The sequence below is a fragment of the Abrus precatorius genome, unplaced genomic scaffold (genome assembly GCF_003935025.1).
Source record: "Abrus precatorius isolate BTA unplaced genomic scaffold, Abrus_2018 Scaffold11, whole genome shotgun sequence".
Taxonomy (NCBI): Eukaryota; Viridiplantae; Streptophyta; class Magnoliopsida; order Fabales; family Fabaceae; genus Abrus; species Abrus precatorius.
The window spans coordinates 15,069,158-15,081,901 of NW_020874303.1; the positions used below are offsets into that span (position 1 = coordinate 15,069,158).

At 37.3% G+C, this 12,744-nt stretch overlaps 1 protein-coding gene across 1 annotated transcript; it reads right to left on the minus strand.

The window, feature by feature from the left end:
• Positions 1 to 7,771: 7,771 nt before the first annotated feature.
• On the minus strand, positions 7,772 to 11,912 carry LOC113855668. The gene is made up of 5 exons (XM_027487299.1): positions 11,569 to 11,912; positions 11,349 to 11,484; positions 10,921 to 11,184; positions 9,880 to 10,686; positions 7,772 to 7,792 (listed from the first exon to the last, which is right to left on the minus strand). The coding sequence occupies exons 1-5, from the start codon at positions 11,910 to 11,912 to the stop codon at positions 7,772 to 7,774; spliced, it is 1,572 nt and encodes a 523-aa protein (XP_027343100.1).
• Between the last annotated feature and the right edge of the window lie 832 nt (positions 11,913 to 12,744).

Here is a 12,744-nt window from a genome sequence, read left to right on the forward strand (position 1 = left end):
ATGAGCTCCGCAGATCCCTTCATGGATTTCTGCCAAGGAAATATAAGCCTCATGTTCGCTGAGACATCGAAGTAAAGTGCCATCAACACCCTTTTTATACAATTCATCAACCATAATTATATAGTTAATTGCTTGAAATTTTGTTTTTCGATTAGTTGGAATGTTGGGGTCCTTGAGGTAATTAACTAAAGGTTTCCTCCAATCTTGGTCAATTAAGTCATTTATGTTTAGGATCTCAAGGTTTGTTGACCCTAACTTCTCCCTTATCTCTGTTAATTTTGCCAGGTTTTCACTCAAAATTCTATATTTCGAGGCAATTTGGGCTAATTCATTGGCCTCTTGGTTTTTGTTTCGAGGAATATGTTCTAGAATGACTTCGTCAAATTTTTGTAATAACTTATTCACTTTTACCCAATATTCGACGAGGTTTCTACTTAAACATTTATATTCTTTGGTTAGCTGCTTTATTACTAACTTAGAATCTCCTCGAATGATTACATTTCTTGACCTAAAATTTAACAGTATTTCAAGTCCAGCCAATAATGCTCCGTACTCAGCTTCATTGTTTGAACAAGCTGATTTTATCTCGAAGAGTAATTTCGTTGAGATTTTGTCTGGTGAAATTATCAATATTCCGATTCCAATTCCATTTCTATGACTAGATCCATCGAAGTACAATTTCCATGACTTTAGACTTATAAAATCTACTTCTTTGATTGGAATCGAGTGATCAACAATGAAATCAGCAACAACTTGGCCTTTTACAGATTTTAGTGGTTTATAAATTAGAGAATACTCTGTTAAAGCCAACGCCCATTTTCCAACTCTACCATGAAGGATAGGTTTCGACAAGAAATATTTTATTATATCGTGATGTGAATAAACATGTACATCGAAAGGCCTAATATAATATTTCAATTTCTCACAAGAAAAATATAGACACAAACATAATTTCTCGATTGGACTATATCGAGATTCTGCACCTATCAACATTCGACTAAGATAATAAACAGCTCTTTCGACACCATTTTCGTCTTCTTGAGCTAGCATGCTCCCAATAGTTTCTTCTGATGTCGAAATATATAACTTCAAGGGAAAACATTTCTTTGGCGGAACCATTACTGGTGGTTTTGTCAGATATTGCTTTATCTCCTTGAAAACAGCTTGATGCTCTACCTCCCATCGAAACTCTTCTTCTTTCTTTAACTTTAATAGGGGTGAGAAGATTTTAACCTTGCCAGAAAGGTTGGAAATAAATCTTCGTAGAAAATTTATTTTCCCTAGCAACGATTGCAGTTGTTTTTTAGTCGAAGGGGCTTGTGTCTCAGATATTGCTTTGGCCTTATTCTTGTCGATTTCAATTCCTTTTTGGTGAATAATAAAACCGAGGAACTGTCCTGCAATAACACCAAAAGCACACTTTAGAGGATTCATCTTCAAGTCATATTTTCGCATTCTTTCAAATGCTTGTCGAAGATGACCAACAAGGTCACTTTTATACTTAGATTTCACAACAATATCATCAATATAAACTTGCAAAAATTTGCCTATTATGTCATGAAAAATAGTGTTCATTGCCCTCTGGTATGTCGCTCCAGCATTTTTTAATCCGAATGGCATTACTACCCATTCATAAGTTCCTAAAGCCCCAGGGCATCGAAAAGTTATTTTTGATATATCCTCTTCAGCAATAAAAATTTGGTTATACCCTGAATATCCATCTAACAAACTTAAAATTTCATTACCTGCTGCCGAATCTACTAACATATCGGCTATTGGCATAGGGTATTCGTCTTTTGGTGTAGCAGTATTTAGATTTCGAAAATCAATATAAACTCTAAGAGATCCATTTTTCTTAATCACAGGTACTATGTTCGAGATCCAGTCAACATACCTGGCTGTACGAATAAACTTGGCTCTAAGGAGCCTTTCGATCTCTTCCTTGATTTTTGGCAAAATCTCTGGCGCAAATCTCCTAGGTGGTTGCTTTACTGGCCTCTTTTCTGGTCGAACTGGGAGTCGATGTTCGACTAATTCCCTCGAAAGGCCTGGCATCTGGTCATAATCCCAGGCGAAGCAATCCTTAAATTCCCTTAGTAGCTTGATTAATTGGTCTTTCACTTCTTCATCGACCAATTTACTGATGAAAGTTAACCTCGGCTCCTCCTCATCTCCAAGGTTCACTTCTTCTAAGGGATCTTGTGCCTCCATTTTTTGCCCTTTTTGAGCTAAATCTTTCTCAAAGCTAATCGGTGCATCGTCATAGATGCAATCAAGCCGGACATCATTGCCTTCGGTCTCTAAGACCGATTCTTCTTGAATCACACACGTTTCGAGTTCTGTGTGCCTTTGTTCGGCTAGATAAGCCGAATTTGTCTTAATTGCCAAATATGGTGAATCGGCCTCCAATCCTTCGGCCACTTTTAGGGCCGCTTCTCTTCTTTCGGCTAGATGAGCCGAACTTTCGACCATGTTGATATTTGCATGGCCTTGGATTGGGTCTACGGCTTTATGGGCCGAGATTTCTTCAATTTTTTGTGATTTTATGGCCGAACTAAATTTATTGGCCTCCAAAGTATCCCTGGCTTCGAGAGCCGTTTTTATTTTATTTTCAGCTACGTAAGCCGAAATTCGAGCCAAAAGGCTCTTTTCAAGGTTCTTCATTTCCATTCTTTTCGGCCTCCACTATTTCTTGGAAGCCGTAAAAACCCACCGAAGGACCTAGGTGGATCTAGTGTCGAATTTCGCGAGCATTTAGTAGGAGAGGATTTCAGCCAAAATGAGGGCCGCCTATATCTTCTATACGAAGTGGCGCAATGTTGGCAAAAGATTTGTCGAATGTTTTGCTATCGAGACTGCTTACATGAACTTCAGGCTTAAAATAGCTCTGATCTCCATCGACGTATTCCAACACTTCGTTGTTATTCCAAAGACATAGTTTCTGATGCAGTGATGAAGGTACTGCCCCAACCCCATGAATCCATTCTCTCCCGAGCAATAGATTATAACTTGCCTTAGAAGCTACCACTACGAAAATGGTTGCTCGAGAAACAGATCCAACCCTCAAGTTGATGATTAGGGCCCCTTTGGAACTTGAAGATTTCCCTTCATAGTCCGTGAGTACCAAGTTGTGGGGGAGCAAATCTTCTTCGGATCTCCCAATCTTTTTCAGTAAAAAACTGGGCATAATATTGATAGTTGCCCCAGAATCCACGAGGACTTTGTTCACTCAAAATTTTTCATCAATTCGAGCCGCAATGTATAACGGCTTCATATGGCTCTTCATTTCACGTGTTGGCTTCTCAAAAATAGCCGACGATTTAGCAAGTGAACCATCCTCTGCCAAATAACAATAACCCCATGGGTTATTATCGGGTTCGTCATCAGCATAGAAGTCTTCTTCATCTCCTTCGCCGATTCCTTCGGCATATTCAGCAGGCAGCATGGATACAACCCCAAGTATATCCTCGAGATCATCTTCAAAGCCTGATTCGAATACATCGGTGATCAATTCATCATCCGCATCGTACTCGATTTCTAGGCTCTTTATCTTCAAGTCCTTTTTCATTGCTGGTGCTCTTTCTTGCGTCGTTTTGACTTCGACACTAACCGGGGTACACCGCATATTTCTGGCGGCATTTCCCTGGACTTGTTGGACTTGATTTTGGGCTCGAATTTGGGCTTGGATTCGAGCTTGCGCTTGTGCCTGGACTTGAGCTTGAGCTTGAGCCAAGGCTTGTGCTTCATACTTAGCCTTCCTGATTCTTTGAGCCCTTCGCCACTGAGTTTTAGTCATAGGAGCCTTAAAATAAGGCTTTTTCGACTGAAAATGGCTCTCGGATGGATTATGGAACCCAGTTTGAGTGAAAAACTTAGGTTGTGAGAAAACTTGTTGTGGCATGACCGTCAAATGTGACGGTCTGCCCTTTTCGACCATCTGCAATTTTGGTCGAGTTAATGATGGGTGCAGCACGTTTCGAACCCATGTGTTGCTCGGAACGTTTTGAGCAGGTACGAAGGTCCTGTGATCAATTGGATTTTTATAATATTATTTTCTCTAATTCCTAGCTTATTAATCCTCTTTTGTGCCTAATTGGTTGAATTGGATCATTTTATGATGTTTGAATTTTATTTGGGCTTTATTTAATTTTTTCCAGTTTTGGCAAATTCTGATACTATTTTGGTTTTTGGACCATATCTTGAGTTTTAGAACTCCTTTAATTGTGATTCTTGATTTTCAGGAAAGCTAAGAGAAAGGTGCACAATTCCTATGATAGGTCAGAAACCAATTCCGATGATAAGAAACTGAAACTAGGCCTGGAAAAAGTCAAAACGCTGCAGTCGCGGATCCTGAGCAAGGTGCAGTATTTGGGCCATATCTCAGTTCACAGATGTCCAATTAAGCCTATTCTAGTGGCGTTTTGAAGCTAACATCCAAGGCTACAATTGTCCTTCAGGCCATGAACCAAAAAGAGGCCGTTTTCATAGCCAAAAAAAAGGAACAATGTGACGAACGGAAATTTTGAATTTTGAATTTTAAGTTGTTTTTGGCTCCTCTCTTTTCTTCTTCCTCTCTTCTCTCTCATTTTTTTTTCTCCGCTTTTACTTTTCATTTTCCTCCATTAATGGAGGCTTAGACTTTCATCTAGTCCAAGGATTAAAAGAGACGTGACACTCTTGAGGATCGGTTTCGCAATTTATTCAACAACAAATTCGGTTTCATCTCTTCTTTCTTTCTCCTTTTGCTAATTATGATTTTGAATTGAAGTTCTTCGTTTGGATTGATAATTGTGCAATTTTTTGATTATATATTATTCGGTTGATGTATGTAATTAATTCTTGAAGAAATGTGAATTAGATTTTCAGATTTGGGATCTAAGATTAATGGCATTGGTGAATTAAATTAACACAAATCAATTAGGTTCTAGAGGTTTCTGAACTTTGAGTGAATTGTGTGTTAATCGAATGCATGAGGGTTCTCGTGTGAATGCTTAATTTGAATTGAGGTTTTATTCGAATTTAATGTTAATCACTAATTTGTTAGTTGATGCATCTTCTTGGAATTCGATGATAGAGTGGTCGTAGTTCTTCTAAATTCTTGGATTAGAGTTTTTAATTATTTTTAACTTTTGATTCTAATTAGTTATTCTATAAATCAAACCCCCTCTAAAAATTTTATAATCGTATAACATTATCATCGTTAGGAGACAACTCAGATTGCACCACTTACTACATAATTTTTATGCAATTCGATTTTTATTAATTTGTCCGAGAGCGACACTCGCGATCAAATTTTGGCGCCGTTGCCGGGGATGATGATGTTATTTGATTATGTAATTCTGTGTTAGTGTGATTGCATTGCATATTATGTGTTGCGTTTTACATCTAATTAGGATTTTGCATAATTAGTATTTTTCATTTAGCATAATTGTGTCTATGCATTCTATTTTAGTAGCCTTTGAATAGCATAGTGGGTAGTCATCTATCCTTGCTTAGTATTACATCATTCAATTCTCTATATTTTGTGTTGTGTTTCTGCATTTTTGCATTCTGCATTCATCGAAAAAGTACACGGCCGTATATCTGAATGTGTAGATCTCTATCCAAACTTAAAAGTGGCATAACTTTTTGCATACAGCTCTAATTTCTTATTGTAATATATGCATTTCATATAGCTCAACAAGATCTATGCAATGGCAACAAGTTGGAGACCAATTGGTGGTTTCTGAAAAAAAGAATTATTTCTTTTCATTCTTATTTAGATATTATGGCTCAGAGAACTTTTTATATGGCTGATCATAGAAGACTAGAGAATAAGGTAGATGATTTAGCTTCTTTGATCGAGCAGTTGACATTGTCACAAAGGGCTACAATGTTGTGTGAAATTTGTACTTCACCTGAACATCATACTGATTTCTGTCCTACATTGTATGAGCCTGCAGGTTGGATGAGTCATCCAAACTTGGGATGGGAGAATTTTACGCAGCAACAATATCAACCCCCACCACAAAATGTTGCACCTTCCAAAAATGAGCCTTCCTTCGAAGAGTTGATAAGGGAGATGACAATTAACGATCTGAATTTCCAACTAAGAACAGAAGCATCCATTCAAAACTTGAAGAATCAGATTGTTCAGTTAGCAACAACAGTAAACGAGCTAAAGTCTCAAGGTCCTAGTAATCTTTCTGCACAACCAGTTGTTGAACCAGAGAATGTTACTTTGAGTTCAAGAAAGACCATTAAACACTCGCAAGAGAAGCAACCAATAGATAAAGATCTTAATGCTACTGCTCCAACAAGTGATTGCAGCCCAGCAAGTGTAGAATTTGCTCCTACTGCTCATACCACTTCTACTGAGTCAGAAGAAAAATTTGAGCAACCTGTTCCTCTTTCATTTCATTCAATTTTTCATGATAATTTGTTGAATGATTTAGTTGATGATAATTTGGCTGAGTTTTTTGAATTTTTAGATTGTATTAATTATCCTAACCTAGCCAATTATCCTAATTCTTTTACTTGTGATGCATGTAATGATTCTGCAAAATGTAGCATCTGTGTTGAGATTGATACATATGTTTATGGTGATTTTGATGCAGCTATTGCAGATTCTGAAAAAGTAAATCATGATGCATCCACGACAGATTCAGCTCCAATTTTTACACTGCCTTCTTTTCTAAAGCTGCCCCTTGCATATGAGTTAAAGCCATTTCCTGAGCAGTTGAAATATAAATATTATATCATTGTATATTCAAGGGAGCAGCCTAGGTACAGCAGCAAGACACGATGTTCTGCACATCAAGGAAATGAAGAGCATGAAGAGAAGCTTATTAAGTTCATGAAGCAGCTGGAAATCCCTCCACGGCTATTTCTTCCATGTTCCCAATTAAATGAAGTGCTGCAAATTTATGAGAAAAAGAAGGAATATCTAGGGATACAACTCATAATTATTTTTTTTCTTTTAGAAGTTTTCAATTTATTTTTTGCATTCAATAATGGTCTTGCATTTGAGTTTCTCACCTCAAGTTCTTTTCTAGTAAGCTTCGTTCTAGGTGGCTTGGCCCCTATATAGTAACTAAGAATTTTTCATATGGTGTTGTACAGATTTTGGAGCCTGGAACAGATAAAGTATTCACAGTGAATGGCCACCGCTTGAAGCCTTTCCATGAGGACACACTCTTGGAGACCATTGAGGAGGTCCGCTTGCTAGCAGCCACTTATGCTTGATTAGGAAGTTCCTCTCTGCTTTTCCTTACTATATTTTGCTTACATTTCCATTATACATTACATTGAGGACAATGTAAAGTTGAAGTGTGGGGGAGAGAGTAATAGGTTTTTATTATTTAGCATTGTTTTTGTTTTGTTTTGTTTTGTTTTGTTTTGTTTTGTTTTTCTTTGTTGAATTGGAAGTTGTTGAGTTAAGGCATTAGTCATTAAGGAGGATAGAGTTCCTACATGATTTCATTTTTGCTTCTTCATCTTGATATATGTGAATTGGGTGATTGATTTTGATTTGTATGATTAAGTATGTTAGACTTTACCTTTGTGAGCTTTTGAGCCTTATTTTTGGATGGTTGAAATTCATGCCATTCTTTTCTTTCTTGTGTGTTTTCCCTCTTAGATTTTGTCATTCTAAAACTTGTTTTGATTCTTCTTTGAGGCTACAATTTTCATATGCAATTATGAACATGATAGAGGCATTTCTTTCAAATTTGTACCCACTTGGCCATATAGCTTACCTTGCATTTTTCCATTTGTTTAGCCCCTTTGAGCCTTATTGACCATTCTTTGGCTTCTAGTACATTATAAGCTTTAAGTGAAAAATCATGTTATACCTAACTTTAGGGAATAGGGAGTGCATTGGTTTCATTAATGTTATTGCATTTCAAGTGTGGGGGTTTAGAAATAATGCAAGGAAAAAAAAAGAAAAAAAAATAATAAATAAAAAAAAATTTATTACAAAGAAAATGGAAAATTTTGATGAAAGGAAAAGGAAGTCCAAGGAGAATAATGTATGTTATGGCTTGATTTGTCTAAGGACCAATGTTATTCCTATTCTCTTTGGTTGTATCTTGTCATATCCTCATATTTCCCTACCCTTACCTTAGCCCCATTACAACCATTGAATAAAGTCCTCTTGATTTGTGTTTGCATATGATTGTAAGTAGTGGAGAAGTAGAAGATTAACAAGCTTATGGTAATGCATTGTCTTTTGAAGTGACTTGAGTGAAACACTTTGAACCATACACTTGAGAGTTGATTGTATACACCATCTTGTGAGATCTTTCATGCTTGATCTATACACTTTGAATGATATTGCTTAGCTTGCATTTTTGAGAGGTTGGGAGTTGGATGTTTGATTGTTGTAGAACTCTTGATGCTTTATTTGATCTTGTGTTCCTAGTTTAGCACTTCTAAGGATTCATTGGAGAATTTGTTTATTTGTTTTGATTATTCTATGATTTTTTAGGTTACATGTTTTTATTTGCTTGATTGTGTCTTACATGAGGACATGCAAGAGCTAAGTGTGGGGGAATTTGATCAATTGGATTTTTATAACATTATTTTCTCTAATTCCTAGCTCATTAATCATCTTTTGTGCCTAATTGGTTGAATTGGATCATTTTATGATGTTTGAATTTTATTTGGGCTTTATTTAATTTTTCTAGTATTTGGCAAATTCTGATACTATTTTGGTTTTTGGACCATATCTTGAGTTTTAGAACTCCTTTAATTGTGATTCTTGATTTTTAGGAAAGCTAAGAGAAAGGTGGACAATTCCTATGAGAGGTCAGAAACCAATTCCGATGATAAGAAACTGAAACTGGGCCTGGAAAAAGTTGAAACGCTGCAGTCGCGGATCCTGAGCAAGTTGCAGTATTTGGGCCATATCTCAGTCCACAGATGTCTGATTAAGCCCATTCTAGTGGCGTTTTGAAGCTAACATCCAAGGCTACAATTGTCCTTCAGGCCATGAACCAAAAAGAGGCAGTTTTCATAGCCGAAAAAAAGGAACAAAGTGACAAACGGAAATTTTGAATTTTGAATTTTAAGTTGTTTTTGGCTCCTCTCTTTTCTTCTTCCTCTCTTCTCTCTTGTTTTTTTTTCTCCGTTTTTACTTTTCATTTTCCTCCATTAATGGAGGCTTAGACTTTCATCTAGTCCAAGGATTAAAAGGGACGTGACACTCTTGAGGATTGATTTCGCAATTTATTCAACAACAAATTCGGTTTCATCTCTTCCTTCTTTCTCCTTTTGCTAATTATGATTTTGAATTGAAGTTCTTCGTTTGGATTGATAATTGTGCAATTGTTTGATTATATATTATTCGGTTGATGTATGTAATTAATTCTTGAAGAAGTGTGAATTAGATTTTCAGATTTGGGATCTAAGATTAATGGCATTGGTGAATTAAATTAACACAAATCAATTAGGTTCTAGAGGTTTCTGAACTTTGAGTGAATTGTGTGTTAATCGAATGCATGAGGGTTCTCGTGTGAATGCTTAATTTGAATTGAGGTTTTATTCAAATTTAATGTTAATCACTAATTTGTTAGTTGATGCATCTTCTTGGAATCCGATGATAGAGTGGTCGTAGTTCTTCTAAATTCTTGGATTAGAGTTTTTAATTATTTTTAACTTTTGATTCTAATTAGTTATTCTATAAATCAAACCCCCTCTAAAAATTTTATAATCGTATAACGTTATCATCGTTGGGAGACGACTCAGATTGCACCACTTACTACATAATTTTTATGCAATTCGATTTTTATTAATTTGTCCGAGAGCGACACTCGCGATCATCCTGCTTTGAACAGTTTGGGGATCACGTATGGTGATAGAAGCATTCTGGGTCTGGATCCCTTTGTTCTTGGTGATCACCTGGTTGGTGGTCACCTGATAGTGTTTCTTCATCTCTGATTGCTTGAAGGCTTTAGCCGCCGCTTTATCGAAGACGACGCTGCACCTTGGGCACAGCATGACCTCACTGTCCGCTTCCTTCTTTCGAGTTAGAAAGTCCAGCAGCGAGTCACCAGCCCTTGGGAAGATTTCAGCTTCTTCCTTCTCGAAGGCTTCGAGGGTGTCATTCAAAGAGCCTTTTCCTTCTAACTCTTCTACAGCTCGATCGAATGACCCCTGTTTTTCAGCAACATCGACCATCAGTATGTCGATAGGTTCCACGAAATTAGCTTCTATTTGCATGGGATCAGAGTCGATTTTCATCGGCATTTTGGTTTTTTGCTCGAATTTCAATCGTCCTTGCTTAATGGCGTCTTGAATAAGATCCCTGAAACGAACACAGGTATTAGTCCAATGACCATAAACATGATGAAACTTACAATATTTTTGACCCTTTCTTTGTTCTAGAGTAGGGATTTTATGATCATCAGATAATATAATTTGCCCATTTTTCAATAAAATGTCAAAATTATGATCAGTTTTAGAGACATCAAAGGCATAACTCTTATTAGGTCGAGTTTTGTCCTTAATTTTGAGTGGTTTTAAAGATTGGCAAACATAAGGGGGTCCTGGTTTTAATTCAGCTACATTTACCTCATTTACCCCTAAATCGACATCTTCTTCGTCGAGATCATTCTCGCTTCCTATTTCTCCTTCAGTGAGACCTATGTAAGCCACTTTGTCTTTTCGAGAAAATTTCTCTATTTTCTTAGGGACAAATTTTTCAGCCTAAAGTTGCTCGATTTGCCTCACTTTTGTCACTAACTGCGACATGTCTCTTAGCTGCTGATTAATCAATTTCTTTCTAATCGAGTACTCTAATCCGCCTACAGCCATTTGGACTAGTTCATATTCTGGAATTTGAGTAAAACATCTCGACCTCATTTGTCGAAATCTACTTAGATAATCATCAATGGATTCATTATGTATTCTTTTTATATTAACTAAATCCATTAAGCTAACTTTCGCTTCACCACGAAAGAATTGTTCATGAAACCTTCTTTCTAATTGATTCCAATTATGAATTGAATTCGGGGGTAAGGTTGTGAACCAGGTAAAGGCCCCCTTAGTCAAAGAACTAGGAAAGTACTTCAACTTTAAATCTTCATTTCGAGCTAAATCTCCACATTCTATGGAGTATCTAGCTATATGTTCTACTGTGGATTCACCGGAATCTCCGGCAAATTTAGTGAATTTTGGGACTTTCCAGCCTCGAGGCAGTTCAGCCTGCAAAATTGCCTCAGAGAATGCTGAGACAAAGTAGGGTCTATTAGCATACCCTACGTCGAACCCATGTTGATTCAGAACTTGTTCGACTACATTGGCAATATTTTGAGGATTCGGGTTGTTTGGATATTGAATTTGATGCCCCCTACATTATTTTGCCTAACTTGTTCAAGTATTTCATCAGCATTCTGATTTCGAGCAACAATAACGGGTTGATTTCCCTGGAAATCACCCTCATTTTGTCTCAGAAGGTTTTGGTCGAGATTTCGACCAATTTGCTCAAATGGAGCATTTGGATTTCTAGCAAAAACTAGGGGTTGGTCTACCTGGAAATTTCCCTCATTTTGTCTCGGAAGATTTGGACCAAAATTTGGTCTATTCTACTCAAAAATTTGACCATTTCGACCAAGATTTGTGGCATCTCGATTAGATGTTTGGGCAACATTTTGCCCTTGCCTTATAAGGACTTGAGGTGCCCCAAAAACGTCAGCAATTCGACGCATTTGTTCAGCCAAAATTTGATAGCTGGTATTAGTCGTTTCCATTATGAGATTAAACACAGCGGTCATTTGATGAGTCAGCATATTGACCATCTCGTGATTGCTTTCATCCATTTGTTGCCTCATGGAATGTAAGGCAACATTCAAAAACGAGCTAGCAGGAAGTGAATCCCCACTCGAAGCTCCAAACGCAAATTGCGTTTCAGGTACTCCACCAATCGTACCCATTCTCGGTGGAATGGTATGGAGTACACCCATTCCTGGTGGAATGGTGTGACTCTAGGGTGACACGGTTGTCACCATAGGATTGGAGTAGGTTGATACTCCAAAGATAGGCGGCATACACACAGGAGGTAAGCCAAATGGATGATCACCCAGGCTTGGCCTTGGGCCAGGATTTATGCTGGGATTGGTTGGTGGCATAGTAACCATAAATTGGCTAACTACGGGAGATGATGGCGTAGGTAACGCCGTTGTTAATGTGGGTTGTGCGGCAGTAGTAGTAGTGCCGCTTACATTTTCTGGGTTGGTATCACTACCATCACTTTTAGAATTGCCATTCCCAGAACTAGAATCATTATTTCTTCCTCTATTAGCCATAATACAACGTCCATTGCGTAATATCATACAACAAAACAATCAATCACTCAAAACACACAATATGGTCCCATTGGGCATGCCAATTTGTTTACAGTGAAAAATGACAGTTGTAAACAAATAATCCAAAGATCAATCTGGGACTGGATTTAGGTCCTCTTTGGGTTCTTTTAAGTGTGTTGTTAACGTAACGGTGAAATGGACGCGTAAATTCAGCAATTTAGCAAGAATAGTGAATATTAAACGTGCAGAATTGACTCAAACGTAGAGGTTCATTACAGAAAAGTATGAAATAAGAAATGAATTACAGAAACAAGAACAAAAGTAAACAAACGAAGAAACTTGAATTGAAATGCAGAATGTAAAGGTACATGAATGTAAATATGCTGAAATGTAAACGTACGACTCCTCACAACGGCGAACAGCGGCCACCGTGGGTCTTCTTGTAGCTGGTGTCTGGCGC

Coding starts and splice junctions, on each gene's coding strand:
- LOC113855668 (XM_027487299.1), bottom strand. CDS start 11,912: ATGGGTACGATTGGTGGAGTACCTGAAACGCAATTTGCGTTTGGAGCT. Junction 11,485..11,568: donor CGAAATGGTCAAATTTTTGA/GTAGAATAGACC, acceptor AGTTTTTGCTAG/AAATCCAAATGCTCCATTTG. Junction 10,687..10,920: donor TCTTTCGTGGTGAAGCGAAA/GTTAGCTTAATG, acceptor GAGCAACTTTAG/GCTGAAAAATTTGTCCCTAA.